The sequence below is a fragment of the Larus michahellis genome, chromosome 4 (genome assembly GCF_964199755.1).
Source record: "Larus michahellis chromosome 4, bLarMic1.1, whole genome shotgun sequence".
Taxonomy (NCBI): Eukaryota; Metazoa; Chordata; class Aves; order Charadriiformes; family Laridae; genus Larus; species Larus michahellis.
In genome coordinates, this window is record NC_133899.1 from 28,986,835 (window position 1) to 28,999,841 (window position 13,007).

A 13,007-nucleotide genomic window follows, 5' to 3' on the forward strand; every position below is an offset into this window, starting at 1 on the left:
CCCGCAGCCCGGCGAAGGGCCCACTCCCAGCACGGCCTCGTCGCTCTCCCTCACCGCCGCCCGCGCGCCCCGCCACAGCGGGGCGGGAAAACGGCCCGCGCGAGCCTGGGGAGGGCAGAGGGGAGACGCGGCGGGGAGCCGTGAGGAGGGTGCGGAGCCGGGCTGGGGGAGCGGCCTCCTGCGTGGCGGAACGGGCAGCTCAGCCCCGGGAAATGGTGGGGAAGGGGCGGCAGGTGTCACCTCCCCGCCGTCGCCTCGCCGCCCTCCTTGCCGCGGGTGGCTGGGGCCAGCCCCGTCGGGCTTTCCGCTGGGAAACCTGGAGGAGATTCACCTGCCGGGAGAAAGGGGCTGAAGGCCATTTTGCGAGCAGGTCAACAAGCCGGGCCCGCTGCCCATCGCCATGGCCCTCCGCTCCTTCTGAGGCACATCGGTGGGTTGCGTGTCCCCCCCCAAAACCCACGCGTTTGCCTTGACAGTGAGAGTTGTGAGGGAAAGATCGACATTTCCGAGGGCTTGGGGGCGGAGGGCCGAGCCAGCGGCGCTGAAAAGCGATGAGGATGCTCCATCTACCGGGGAGAGCGGGCAGGCGGGCGGCCGCCGGGGAGAGGAGGCAGCAACGGGGCACGTCCTGGAAAGGTGCTGGGGGAGTTAAACACACACACACACACCCCGGCATGTAACACAAAAAAAAAAAAAAGAGGCTGCAGCCCATAACTTGCTTTATCCACCCGCCGGGTCCCACGCGTGTTGCTGACCCAGATGGGGGTGTAGCCGTTGCCTAAATCCGCCTTCCCTCCATACCTCACGTCTAAAGGAGCGGCCGAACCCTCCTGGCGGTTTAAAACCACATTAAAGTATCGCGCTTCACATCCTGGAGCAGTGCTTTACATTGAAGGCGCCGGAGAACGTCACCATCTCTGGTGCGGAGGGCAGCCTCGGCAGCACAAGTTGCGCTCACAAAATCGTGTGCCTTTATTTATTTATTGATGTGCAGCATTACAAGGAGAGGGAAAAAAAAAAAAAAAAAGCACGGAAGAAACTAGAACACGATACTTCCCTCCAAAGTGCGGTAGCAACGGGGTTGTGTTTTCTTCCCTATTGAGATCACTGGGGCAGAGGACGGATTTTAGACTATCAATAAGCAAAGGAAAATAAATTAGATGGGGGTGGGGGCACCGAGTGAATGAAAAAAAAAAACCTAACCAACCAACCAACCAAAAAAAAAAAAGACGTCAGCGTGGCTGGAGCAAGAAGAAAGGACAGGGAAAATAGGACAGAAGAAACGAGCAGAAAATTATTTCTGCCACCCGCAGCACGGGTGTCGGTCAGATGCGATGCTGCATTCAGGAGACTCAATTCAACCAACAAGAAATGCAGCTTCAAAGAGAAATAGCTGACCTACCTGGCTTCAGGTCAGAGATGAAGGAGGGGAAAGAAAAGAGAGACAGACAAGTGGAAAACGGCATGTTCTTTTGGAAGCCATGTGTCTGCGGCCTCTGCTCTGTGCACCGCGCTGGCGGCGAGGCTCCGTCCCTTCCTGTAGCATCTCCGTCTTATCTCCCTGCCTGTCCCGGAGGGCAAAAGCCGCCTCCCTGCCCAGCTCCCTAGGGACACTTTAATTCCTAGATGCCCCTGGGGCCTCCGCAATTGCTGCTTTGCAATCCGTCTTCCCAAATCATTAAATAAAACCCAAGGAGAAATTGCTTCAAAGCTTTGTCCTGCCTTAAGCACTTCTCTTAATGACAACCCAAACTTCTAAAAATAGGAATTTAACAGCAGAGTAGCAGATAACTTCAGTGTTGTTCATTAACACCTCCCGGTGTCCCGGTAATTTAAGCAGCGATGTCAAGGGAAGCTGAGGTTCCCACAGATCCAGGAACCCAAGCTCACCGGGAAGGTTGTCAGTCATTTCAACAGGCTTTGGATAAAGTCAGCGGGAACTTCCCGGTTAATTCCCTCTCGGGACTGTCAAGAGCTGGTCCCCACTGGGGCTTTCCAGGGCCCGAGAGCTCCTTTAGCCCATCTATTTTATCGCAAGGACTCCCAAGCCGAGGTTGTCGCCCTGTCCCCACCCAAAAACACGGTTTCTGAAGCTGCAGAAAGGAGGGCTTTGTGTCCCGCTGGTTTAGCCTTGTTTTGCCTTGCTTTCCAATAGCGTTCCTCTGAAAAAAACAAAAAACAAAAAAAAACCCAAACAAACAAAAAAAAAACCACCACCAAAAACCAACAAAAAAAGTCCAACACCAAAGTCATAAACAATTACTTTCATTCCCGGCCGGCAAGCAGGAAGGAGTCTTTCATAGTATCATCTCTAATCAGGTTGCATTCCTCGGAAAAGAGATACGGTCGATTCAGGGCTCAGAAAGGGCTCCCAAACTCGCTCCCCGCTGCTGGCAGACCCCCAGGCCCGTCACCCCGTTAGCGGAGAGCCTCTTCGCTGCCCCTCGGTAGGCTCAGCTTTCTCCATACACCTCTTTGGTTTTGACGGGCTTCCTTCGCCGCCTCCTCCAGCTGATGGAGAGGGCAAAGAAACCCAGGACCTTCCCCGCAGAGAGGACAGAGTACCCTGTGCCCCCAGCCGCACCAGTTTGGGAAGACATCTAGGGACACCCTCCCCAGATCCCCCCGGAGAAAGCGGGGAAGCGTCGTTGTCTGCTCCTTGAGCCTCCCCTGGCTGCCCTCCCGCAGAGGGAGAGCAGCCGGTGCCTAAACTCACACAGGGGTGTAATGACCGGAGGGCAGCGGTGTTCCTGCAGAGTTTGGGAGACACGGGGCCGGGGGGGGCCGGGGGGGACGGGACAGGACAACATCACATCTGGAGAGCGGCAGGTACGGGATAAACGTGTCCCTAACAGGTGCCTTTCTTCTCAACCGGAATAACTAGCTCAGAAAGGCGATGAGCAGGTAAGGCGGAGAAGCTGAAGTACGGCCCCTCAAAACCCGGCAAGCTTCGGGGACGTCCTGCCTGTTATCTTTCAGCGGAAAAAAAAAAAAAGAAAAGGGGGTGGGGGGTGGACGAGTCCCATCCTCATGTGGCTGCTCTGGGATAAACTTGCTCCTTCAGCAGCACCGTCAGTCCAGGCAGATGCCCACCTTCAGCCTTAGCCCTAATCCTGTTTCCAAGACCGGGGTGGTGCCAGGGAGCTGGACCAGGACCTAGACTGGCCTGGGCGTGATGCTGCTGACTCCCAGAGGGCACCCAAAGCTGCGGAGGAGCTCCCTCGCCAGAAACCAGGGCCCCAGTTCCCGAGCAGCCTTCATCCACAGAGAGTAACCTCCGCTAAGGGCTGGAGTCCAGCCCAGTGCCAGTGCCCTGACCAGTTGTGACACAGTATTTCTCCGGGACTCAGCTTCAGAAGCATTTAGCCACTACACTATCTCCGGGTGTCTAAATCCAGGTTCTTCACCCTTCCCTCAAACACGCGAATTGTCCCCGTTCCTGTTTTCTGCTAAATAAGTGTCTTCGTGACAGCCCTCGGCCACATCCCGAGAGATGTAATATTTGAAGGATTTTCATACTTTCTTTTGCATTTCCATAGACACGAAATAGTTTTCCATTCGACCCCTGCTCTCAGTTCCTCGCCTCTCACGGGAAGGGAGCCACAAGAATGCCTTATTTTCCCAAAGGACCACTTCCCATGGGTAAAAAAAAAAAAAAAAAAAAAAAGTTTAAAAAAAAGGATTTATTGGGGGAAAAAACATCTGAATGGTCAAAAACTTCTAGATTTATTTTAATAGTTTGGGATTTTGTTTGGCTGCTTTTGTTCCAATTTGCAGTGAAAACACTGATGGAGCCCCGGGATTTTAAGCAGAGAGAATATTTTATGAGAACACACCTCAGTTGAAAAGGAGATTTGGTGGTGTGTGTATTTACTTGCAGGTAAAGGCAGCAGCCAAACAAATCCCGATGGACCGGGGACTTTAAAACCAGGCCCATAGCTACACTCTAAAGAAAATTAAAGATAAATCTTGGATGGTAGATCTTTTCTGCCTGCAGCCCTGGCCTTGACCGGGGCCCTACACAAGGAAGGTCTTTCCTTACCAGTCTCAAAATAATTAATTTTTTTCAGTTTTCAGTGCTTCTTTATTCTAACATCAAATATACCAGGCATGGTCTGATACTTCGTATTACAGGTAACTTAAACAATACTCCGAAAGGCAAACATTTGATAAATACACGGTCTGAGAGTGGAAAGGGGGTGAACATCTCTGTCGGTCCGACGTAATTTTCGGGACTCTCGGGCGCTTTCATCGCTTATCAGTAATTTAAGTGAGGATCCAGCCTGCACACTCTCCCTAATATTAAGCAGATTAGAGATTTAAACATAACTCTTTTTAGGAAGAAACGGAGCGGTTGTTAGCTGCTATTTCAACGACTATGTCACTCTAAAAAATAAAAAGGCAAACACATGTAACACATCGAAGCACGGGTCATTTCCCTACCAAGCACCCCCCGCCATATCGTCCTGAGCTTGAGAACCTTCCTCCACCAAAGCTCCCGGGTGGCACGGTGGGAAACGCTCTCGAAAGCCCCGGACCCTGTCCCCGGAGGGGCTGACATTTTCAGTAACCTTTTCTACAAGCGACAGCGGGCACTCTCCTCCGCCCGAGCATCTCTCCTCTTCCAGCGGCATGGGATGCACCGGGGGAGCCGGGCTGAGGGCAGGAACCCGCGCCGCTCCCCGCAGCCCGCTCCAGCCGGGCCGACCCGGAGCGCTCCCCAGCACTAGGCCGGCTCGTGCCGGTGCCGATCCAAGGCCAGAAAATCTCGGCTGATTTCCTAGGTCCCCGCCCGAGGGACTGCCTGCACTCCGGTTCACGCAGCCAACGCTGCAGACTAGGTTAGCATCACTTAATGAACTCCCACATCTCCGCCAATCCTGCCGAGACCTATAAAGTAGGGCTTCTCGTTCCCGGGGGTGTTTTTTTTATGCAATACTTAGCGCCAATCAAAGGTTTAAAAAATGCATTCGCACCTTCGCTGCATTAGGAAACGCCGTCTAGATAAATAATCCTCGGGGACTGCGATTCTGGGACACGGGATAGCTGATAACTGCTGATATGAGGATGTATAGATATGTTGCTCAGCATATTTTTGCTTTAAGGCCTTGGAGGGGGATGCCAGAGAGCACACCGTGTCGCTGCAGGCCGTCGGGATGGTGTGGATTGCTGACAGTATTTTTTATAAATATTTTTTAATGTACAGTTTTATTCCTTGTTCTCCAGTGGGTTCATCTCTGCAGGGATAACGCTACCTGTAGCAAGGGTCAGAGCCGTGGCCCAAATTAAGGTAGCTATCATTGCCGGCTATTAATGTCACGAGTATTGTCCCTATTGCACGGGCGGGGGGGAAAGAAGAAAAAAGACGAAAAAAAGGAGAAACGAAGCGGATACGCCCGAGTGCGCACCCAGGCTCGCAGGCAGCTCTAATGAGACACGGGGGCTGAGCCGGGAGCCTGGGCATCCCAGGACACTGAGCTTTCCCGGGGAGCCTCTCCTGGACGCGGCACCTGGTCCCACGGGGGTGGGGGTTCTTCCTGGGGTCCCCGGTCGCGCTGCGGAGACAAAGCCCGGCCCGGCCCGGCCCGGCGGTAAAGCTCCTCCGGAGCGACGGGGCGGGGGGAAACCTGCTGGGGTCCCGGCAACGGATAAAAGCGCGGGGCGTGGGAGAGAGATGGCGGGGTCCCCTTGGAGATGATATCTCTCTCGGCGCTGGTGGCACAGAGCGAGGACCCCGTAGGTCCTTCCCCAGACAGGCACAAGCCGATTCCTCCCAGACTGTGACACTTCCCAAATACAGACCCCAGGGTACACAGCTGGGGAGGGCGCAGAGCTGCTAAGGCTGGGCTGATTTTCCCGCTTGGGTCACCATTTAAACGGCTAACAGAACGTTCCTGGGTCCGTTTCGCTGTTGGCTTTTCTTTTACTCCATCTCCCCTCCCAGCAGGGCTGCCAGCATCTCCCCATCCGGGCCAGTTTCTGGGGAACAAAGGCTGGGGACCTCGGGGACAGCCCCTCGCCCCTGCGAGCTGCTCTCGCTGCTCTTAATGAGGATACATTTCTTTAGCCTACAGTCCTGGCTTTCATTATGGAGCCTGTCTCGCTCTATTCATGGTCATTAGGCTGCAGCCCAGTAACTCCTTCGCCAGATCATGTGCATGCTTTAAAGAAAAGAAAAAAAAAAAAAAGATTAAAAAGAAAGACCTACAGTAATATTAGCAATCATCATCATCATCATCATCTGGCCGGTCTAAATTAGCTAGCCATTCACACAGGCTTTCCACCCTTCCACCTCTCTCAAAGCAGAGGTTTTCTCCATCAGCCCCTGTCCCGGGATGCTTTCGGGGGTTGCTGGCCGCCCTCCGGTGTTCCCCGGCCCCGCGGAGGTCGCCACCTTCTCACCCGCTCGCTGGGGAAGCCCGATGCTCATACCGAAGAGGCTTGGGTTTGTTTTTTTTATCCGTGTCAGAAAAGGTTATTTGGGATCTTTCATTGAGCTGCTCAAATGAATATTTTTCCCTGGTGGAGACGACAGGGATGGGGCGGAAGGAGACTCTGCATCAGCAACATTTATAGATTGTATTTTCTTCTCTTATTTTTAGTTCCTTTTTTTTTTTTTCCTAATCTGATGGGCAAACCAAACCTGGGTCTGTAAAGTGAAGTCGAAGAGTCTCTCCTTTTATTTTTCAAGTTTTTGTGGAGTGTCTCTGAACTCGTGAGTTATGTGTGTGCTTTTATGTCTCCCCAGCTCTGTCGGGTTTTATGAAAATGAGCAGTATTGAAAGCTTTTCCATCCCGCTAGCTGTGAGCCTCACATAAATGATGTAAATGGCTCGAAGGGTTTTTTTCAAGTGAACTGTGTAGATCTGTGAAAATAATATCAGGGTTTTCCGTCAGAATGAGCTTAGCACTGTACTGAGGCGTACTATAATCTGACCCGACACCTCCGACCATCTGCGCTATCTATCTGCCTTCTGATTTACCAAATCTTCACAAGCAAAAGACAAATTGTACTTGATACTAAAGAAAAGACAGCGAGCCCCAGTCCAGCTCCACTTCTGCGGAGAAATGATTGGAGAAAATGTAAATCTGTTTAATTTCGGTCGGGCAACTAGCAAAGGAGCTTTCTTAAAAAAGGAAAGAAAGGAGGGAAAAAAAAGAAAAAGAAAAAAAACACAAAAGAGAAAAGGGAAAGGGAAAACAACAACATATCAAATTAAGAAGGCATTTCTTTGACAAGTATTCTAGAAAAAAAAAACCAACAACAACAAAAAAACAACCCAACGTTGCAAAGAGCAGAGGAGAGAACATATTGAGCTTAATTCAAAATATATGCTGCCTTTCCGAGCATGGTGTCTAACGTTCCCGGAAAGAAATTGCCACTGAGCAGCTATGTGTAGAATAAAGAGTGGCTTCTTGACCCCCCCCCCCCCCCCGCCTTCTCTCCAGAAAACAAATCGTATCCTCACAAGGAAGAAAGTGATTTCATTCCTGCCCCGAGACGGATGGAGGTTGCCCCGCTCCTCCGAAGGGGTGGCCAGGCGCCCGGCTCGCCCCGAGCCCCGAAGTCGCTCTCTCGGGGTGCGGGGGGTCTGGGGTGAGGGGAGGGGAACCTGCGGGGAATGATTACTTCTAGGTGATCAATATTTCAAAAGGTTCCTGAAATCTGCTTTAAGTCGCTGTTCTGACCTACAAATGACTTCTCACTCCTCGCGACTATTCTCGGCGCCTATTCAGGGCCATTCAGCCGAAAACAATAAGGTTTTAAATGTTAAAAAAAAAAATAAATTAAATCATAAAGCTTTAGTTGAACGGAGAAGGGCGCTGGGCTCTTTGCAGATAATTCTTCGTCTTAACAGAGATAGGAATTGACCTATAGGGGGAAGGGGGAGAGTTTTTCCTAAACCTCGTCTCTACTTGCGGTCCTCCTGCAGCATCCATTGTCACTAACACTCCCAGCATCACTGTCACTGTTATGCAGCCGGTTTTTGTCTGATTTCTCAGCCTTATCCCTCTCTCCGATCCCGTGTGCGCCGACCTCTGTGCGTGCAGCACCGGGCCGGACCCCACAGCTTTACCGGGGAGGGTGTAGGGGGGTCCCGCACATCCCATCGCGGGGGCCGCTCCCTCCAACTTTCCGGCAGCAAACGGCAGCGGGTGCCCCCCTTCTCCGCCCTGCAGCCGGCCGCTCCGGGGGCGGGTGAGCGGCTCTGCCCCTGCCCGGAGCGGACGGACCGGGCGGCGCGGTCGCGGCACCCGGGGAGCGGGACGGGACGGGACGGGACGGGGCGCCCCGGGGAGCGGGGCGGGGAGCCGGGCGGGGGGGGAGCCGGGGCGGGGAGGTGCTGCCGGCCGGCGGCGCGGGGCCTTCCGCCGTGATTGGCAGCGGCTGACAGTGAGTGGCAGCCCCGCCATGGAAACCCGGGAGCCAATCTGCCGAGCCCGGCAGCAAATCAGCCGCTCCCGCAGCAGCGCGGCGGCGGCGGCGCGGAGCTGGGCTTGTGCCTTTTCTTTTTTTCCTTTTTTTTTTCCTTTTTTTTCCCTTTTTTTTCCCCCTTCCCTCCCTCCCCCCACGCCCGCCCTCCCCCCCGCTCCATCCTCCTCCGCCTCGCCCCTGCCCACCGCCCCCAGTCGCCGGAGCCGCCGAGCGCTCCCCATCGCCTCTCCGCCCTCCAACGTCCCTCCCGCGGCAGCTCCGCCGGGGCCGGAGGAGGCAGAAGCGGAGCGAGGGGCGGCCGCCGGAGCCGCTGCCCGCTTCCCCGCCGCGGGGGTGTGCGCGGCGGCGGCGGGCATCGCCGGGGGTGCGCGGTGCGCGGAGCGGAGCCCGGCGCCGCCTCCATGTTTCAGCTGCCCATCCTCAATTTCAGCCCGCAGCAGGTGGCCGGGGTATGCGAGACCCTGGAGGAGAGCGGGGACATCGAGCGCCTGGGGCGCTTCCTCTGGTCCCTGCCCGTGGCCCCCGCGGCCTGCGAGGCCCTCAACAAGAACGAGTCGGTGCTGAGAGCGCGAGCCATCGTGGCCTTCCACACGGGGAACTACCGGGAGCTCTACCACATCCTGGAGAACCACAAGTTCACCAAGGAGTCCCACGCCAAACTGCAAGCCCTCTGGCTGGAAGCCCACTACCAGGAGGCGGAGAAGCTGCGGGGCCGACCCCTGGGGCCGGTGGACAAGTACCGGGTGAGGAAGAAGTTCCCGCTGCCCCGCACCATCTGGGACGGCGAGCAGAAGACACATTGCTTCAAGGAGCGGACGAGGCATTTGCTGCGGGAGTGGTACCTGCAGGACCCTTACCCCAACCCCAGCAAAAAGCGGGAACTGGCTCAGGCCACGGGACTTACCCCCACGCAAGTGGGCAACTGGTTCAAAAACCGCAGGCAAAGGGACAGGGCAGCAGCCGCTAAGAACAGGTAAGGTGCTGCCCATCCCGTCGGGGCACAGGGCCTCCCCCTTAGGGAGACTTCGCCCCCGCCCGCCGAGGCCGGAGGGTCCGGGTGAGCAGTGCGGGGGTGCCGGAGGAGGCAGCGCGGCCTCGGCGCTGCGGCCAGCGCCGCCTCGGGGGACGGGGAAACGAGCCCGGGAAGTTTCTCCCTAGAAAATATAGAGAGATAAAGTAGGAGCAGCGGGAAAAGCCGACGGCTTTTTATTTATGTATTTATTTATTTGTTTGTTTATTTGTTTAATAATTTTGAGTAGGGGAGGGTCCCCGCCCGGGCTCCCTCTTGGCCGCTCTTCGGAGGAGGAGAGGGAGAGAGAGCGCCCGGGCACGGCGGCTGGCGAAGCTGCCGTGACCTCGGCAGGATCCGGCGGCAGAAGGGCCGTGTTCAGCGGCTAAGCGGAGAGAACCTCCCCACCCCCCACCCCTTCGAAGTTTTGCCGGGACATACAGATACCTATTTCCTATCTGTACTTCTGGAGCAGAGCCGGCAATGCCCTTCTGCGGGCCCTGCTGGTTTGCAGAGAGCCGCCTTGCCCCTAAACCTCCACCGGCGCCAGCCAGGAACGTTTCTTAGGATAATTTTCTTATTGCTCTTCTCCTCTCCTTTTTTTTTTTTTTTTTTTTTGAATCTTAAAGAACAAAACCGCGACTCTGAAAGTGCGGTGTTACCCTGGCACTAGTGGCACAAGCAGACGCCCCGGGAAGCGGGGAAGGGAGCAGAGTCCCCCGTTATCTCTCCTCCAGGAGCCCGGGGGTGGGGTGTCAATTGTCACCCCGCCAGCCACTGCGCGCAACCGGGCGGCCGCACGTCGGGGAAATGGGTGCTGTCACCCGCAGCCCCTTTTTCATCGGCTGAGAGGGAAGAAGTAAGGCCAGCCGGGGGGGAACCGCCGCCCGGGAGGTGTTGCAGGGAATGACCGACCCCTCGGATGAGGACAGAGGCTGCGGAGGGGGGAGACAGCCGCCCCCTGGGTGTGCCGGCTGAGGAGCAGGGCTGGCCCTGGGGCGGACACCCAGTTTCTCAGGCAGAGCCGCAAGACTGGGATAACTGGTGTGAGCTGGAGCTGGGGGCAGCGGCGTGGGGGTGCCGGCCGGGACAGTCCCTTGGGGGGGAAGCGGGAGGGCTGTCGGCGGGTCCCCGGGGCGCGGAGGGCCGGGCGGTGATGCTGTGTGTGCCGGTTCCTTGCAGGCTACAGCAGCAGGTCCTAACGCAGGGCTCGGTGCGCTCGCTGCAAGCGGAGGAGGAGAGCGGCGGGGAGGCGGTGGGGGCTGCCTCCAGCCCCGCAGCCAGCCTCTCCAGCAAAGCGGCCACCTCCGCCATCTCCATCACATCCAGCGACAGTGAATGTGACATCTGACACCACCGCCATGACAAACCGGGGGGAGCGGGAGGTCCAGCTAAACCGGTGCCTGCCTGCCTGCCTGCCGACACGGCCGGAGCAGCGGGGCTTGCAATTGCCCGGCCGCAGTCGCCAAAGCCGGGGTATGGGGCGCTCCCCAGCCACACGCCGCCCGCCCGCGCCTTCCTCCCAGCCCGGCAGCAGACTGCATTAAAAAACGTGATAAAAGTCGTTGTCGCCTTTATTTCGAAGGATTTGCAGAATTGATGCCTATAAAAATTAAATTTAAGTTAAATTAAATTAAAGAAAGCCCAAAAAACGTAAAAAAAAAAAAAACACAACAGCAAAACAACCGAATGCCAAGTTGCAAAATGTCTGAGCGCCTGCCCTTATGCTGCGGGGGTGTTTCATGTTGAAAAGACGCTGTTCTTTTGGTTGGGTTCTGCTTTACTTTAAAGGTTTTTTTATATATATATATATAATGTTTATTTACTTATTTAAGGGATTGCTATGGTAGATTTTTTCTATTATTATTATTATTAATTATTATTATTTTTGGCTTGTTCTCTATGTGCACAGGTGACTTGTAGAGCATGTGCAGGACGAAACTGTATGAAGCAGCCTAAAACCATAATAAAATATTTGGTGAACGACCCTCGCATCTGCTTTGAAATGACGGTGTCGGTCTCAAGCCCGCCAGTTTACGCAGTGCAGATCTCCGAGGCCACGGGTATTTCAGCATCAGCTCGGCAAGAACGGAAATAGCCGGGTCCCCGGGACCGGGGGTGATGTCTTTGCAAGGCAGGGAACAGGGACGGGGCGAAGGGAACGGGGCCGGGGCTGGCGGAGGATGCGGATGCCCGGGGAAGGAGAAGACATAGCCGCAGCTTCTCCTCTCGCAAGGGCTGGGGCTTTTGGGGTTATCGGCGGCGAATTTTCGGACAGGGACGTGGAAAAAGGAAGGAAGAGAAAAAGGGGTGGGAAAGAAATGGTTGGGGACAGCCCAGCCGGGAAAACCAAGCGCTCTCCCGCACCCGACAAACGCAAGGAGAAGATGCGGAATTAACAGCCCTCCATGCGCGGGAAGGGCCAGGTCGGGGGCGAAATAACCCCAAATCCCAGCCCCTGCGACGTGATAGGGGCTGTCCCCACCATTCGCCTCCCTCGCTTTGTTTTGCGGCAGTTTTGCTGGAGGAGACCAAACGCCAGGTCTAAGGAGCGTGCTAAGCTTTTTTCCCCAGCAGAAGGATTTTATATTATACAATTTGACATTGATCTTTAAATCGCCTGAGCTGTGCTTTTTTTGTCTGCTCGGTCTCATCGCGTTTACTTCCCTGTCCTCAGAGAGATGCCTCCCCGGTAAGCTGATTGCTCGGCTCGTTTTATTTAGCAAGCGGAGCCTTGCATGGGGGGAAGCCGGGCAGGGCTCACCCGCAGCGGCTGCAAGAAGTGCCCCAGCTCCTGCTTGGCTCCAGCTCCCCTGCAAAGGCACGGAGGTGGCAAAGGGGGGACACAGGGGCCGTTTCAGCTCCGTGGTAGATTAATTCAGTCGTACTGATTTTTATCGGGAGGTATATTCCCGTATCGTCAGTGGCTTTTCCCCTTCTGCCTAAATTTACACTTAAAGCTTGAAAGACGTTGGCACCGCCGATGTCTAAATCTGCGTTTCATCCCCAATGCGTGTGCGTTGGTTTTCTCTACAGACCATCAGAGGGACGGGGCAGGTAGCAGGTATTTATTAGCTACTTTTAAAGTCCGTTTACAAGCATTTATTTCCCTGATGGGGTGTATGTAATTCAGGGTGTCGGGAGAGGCAAATAAGCTGTGCTTTGGCAGTGGGGGAGCAGCGGGTGGTTGGGGCGGGGAACGGAGGGCAGCGCGGGGGTTTCCGGCTCCCTTTTGGGGGGACCCAGCTGGGGGAAGGGCCAGAGTTCACCTTGCACCCCAACCCTGACCCAGGTTTGCTGCATTTTAAACCCCATCGGATTTGTCCCCGACAGAGCCGTGCAAGAGGAGCCCGTCTTTGCTGCTCAAACCTCAAACGAGATGGGGGTTTTGCCTCGGTTTTGGGGTTGGTGGGTTCGCTGGCGGGCAGCGCTTCCCACCCAGGAGCTTTTTTTCGGGGGCAGTCGAAGCGGATTTCGCCCCCAAAACGGAATCGGCTGAATCACACCGTGTTCTTTCTTTCATTCCCCGGGAATCGGTGAAGCGGTTTGCGATTTCTTCAT

The 13,007-nt window shown here is 55.4% G+C and overlaps 1 protein-coding gene across 1 annotated transcript; it reads left to right on the forward strand.

Annotated features, from left to right (window-relative positions):
• Nucleotides 1-8,379: 8,379 nt before the first annotated feature.
• Nucleotides 8,380-11,137, forward strand: LOC141743192 (homeobox protein SIX6). The gene is made up of 2 exons (XM_074586922.1): nt 8,380-9,410; nt 10,629-11,137. Exons 1-2 carry the CDS (start codon nt 8,839-8,841, stop codon nt 10,795-10,797), a joined length of 741 nt encoding a protein of 246 aa, XP_074443023.1. The 5' UTR covers nt 8,380-8,838; the 3' UTR covers nt 10,798-11,137.
• Nucleotides 11,138-13,007: the final 1,870 nt, after the last annotated feature.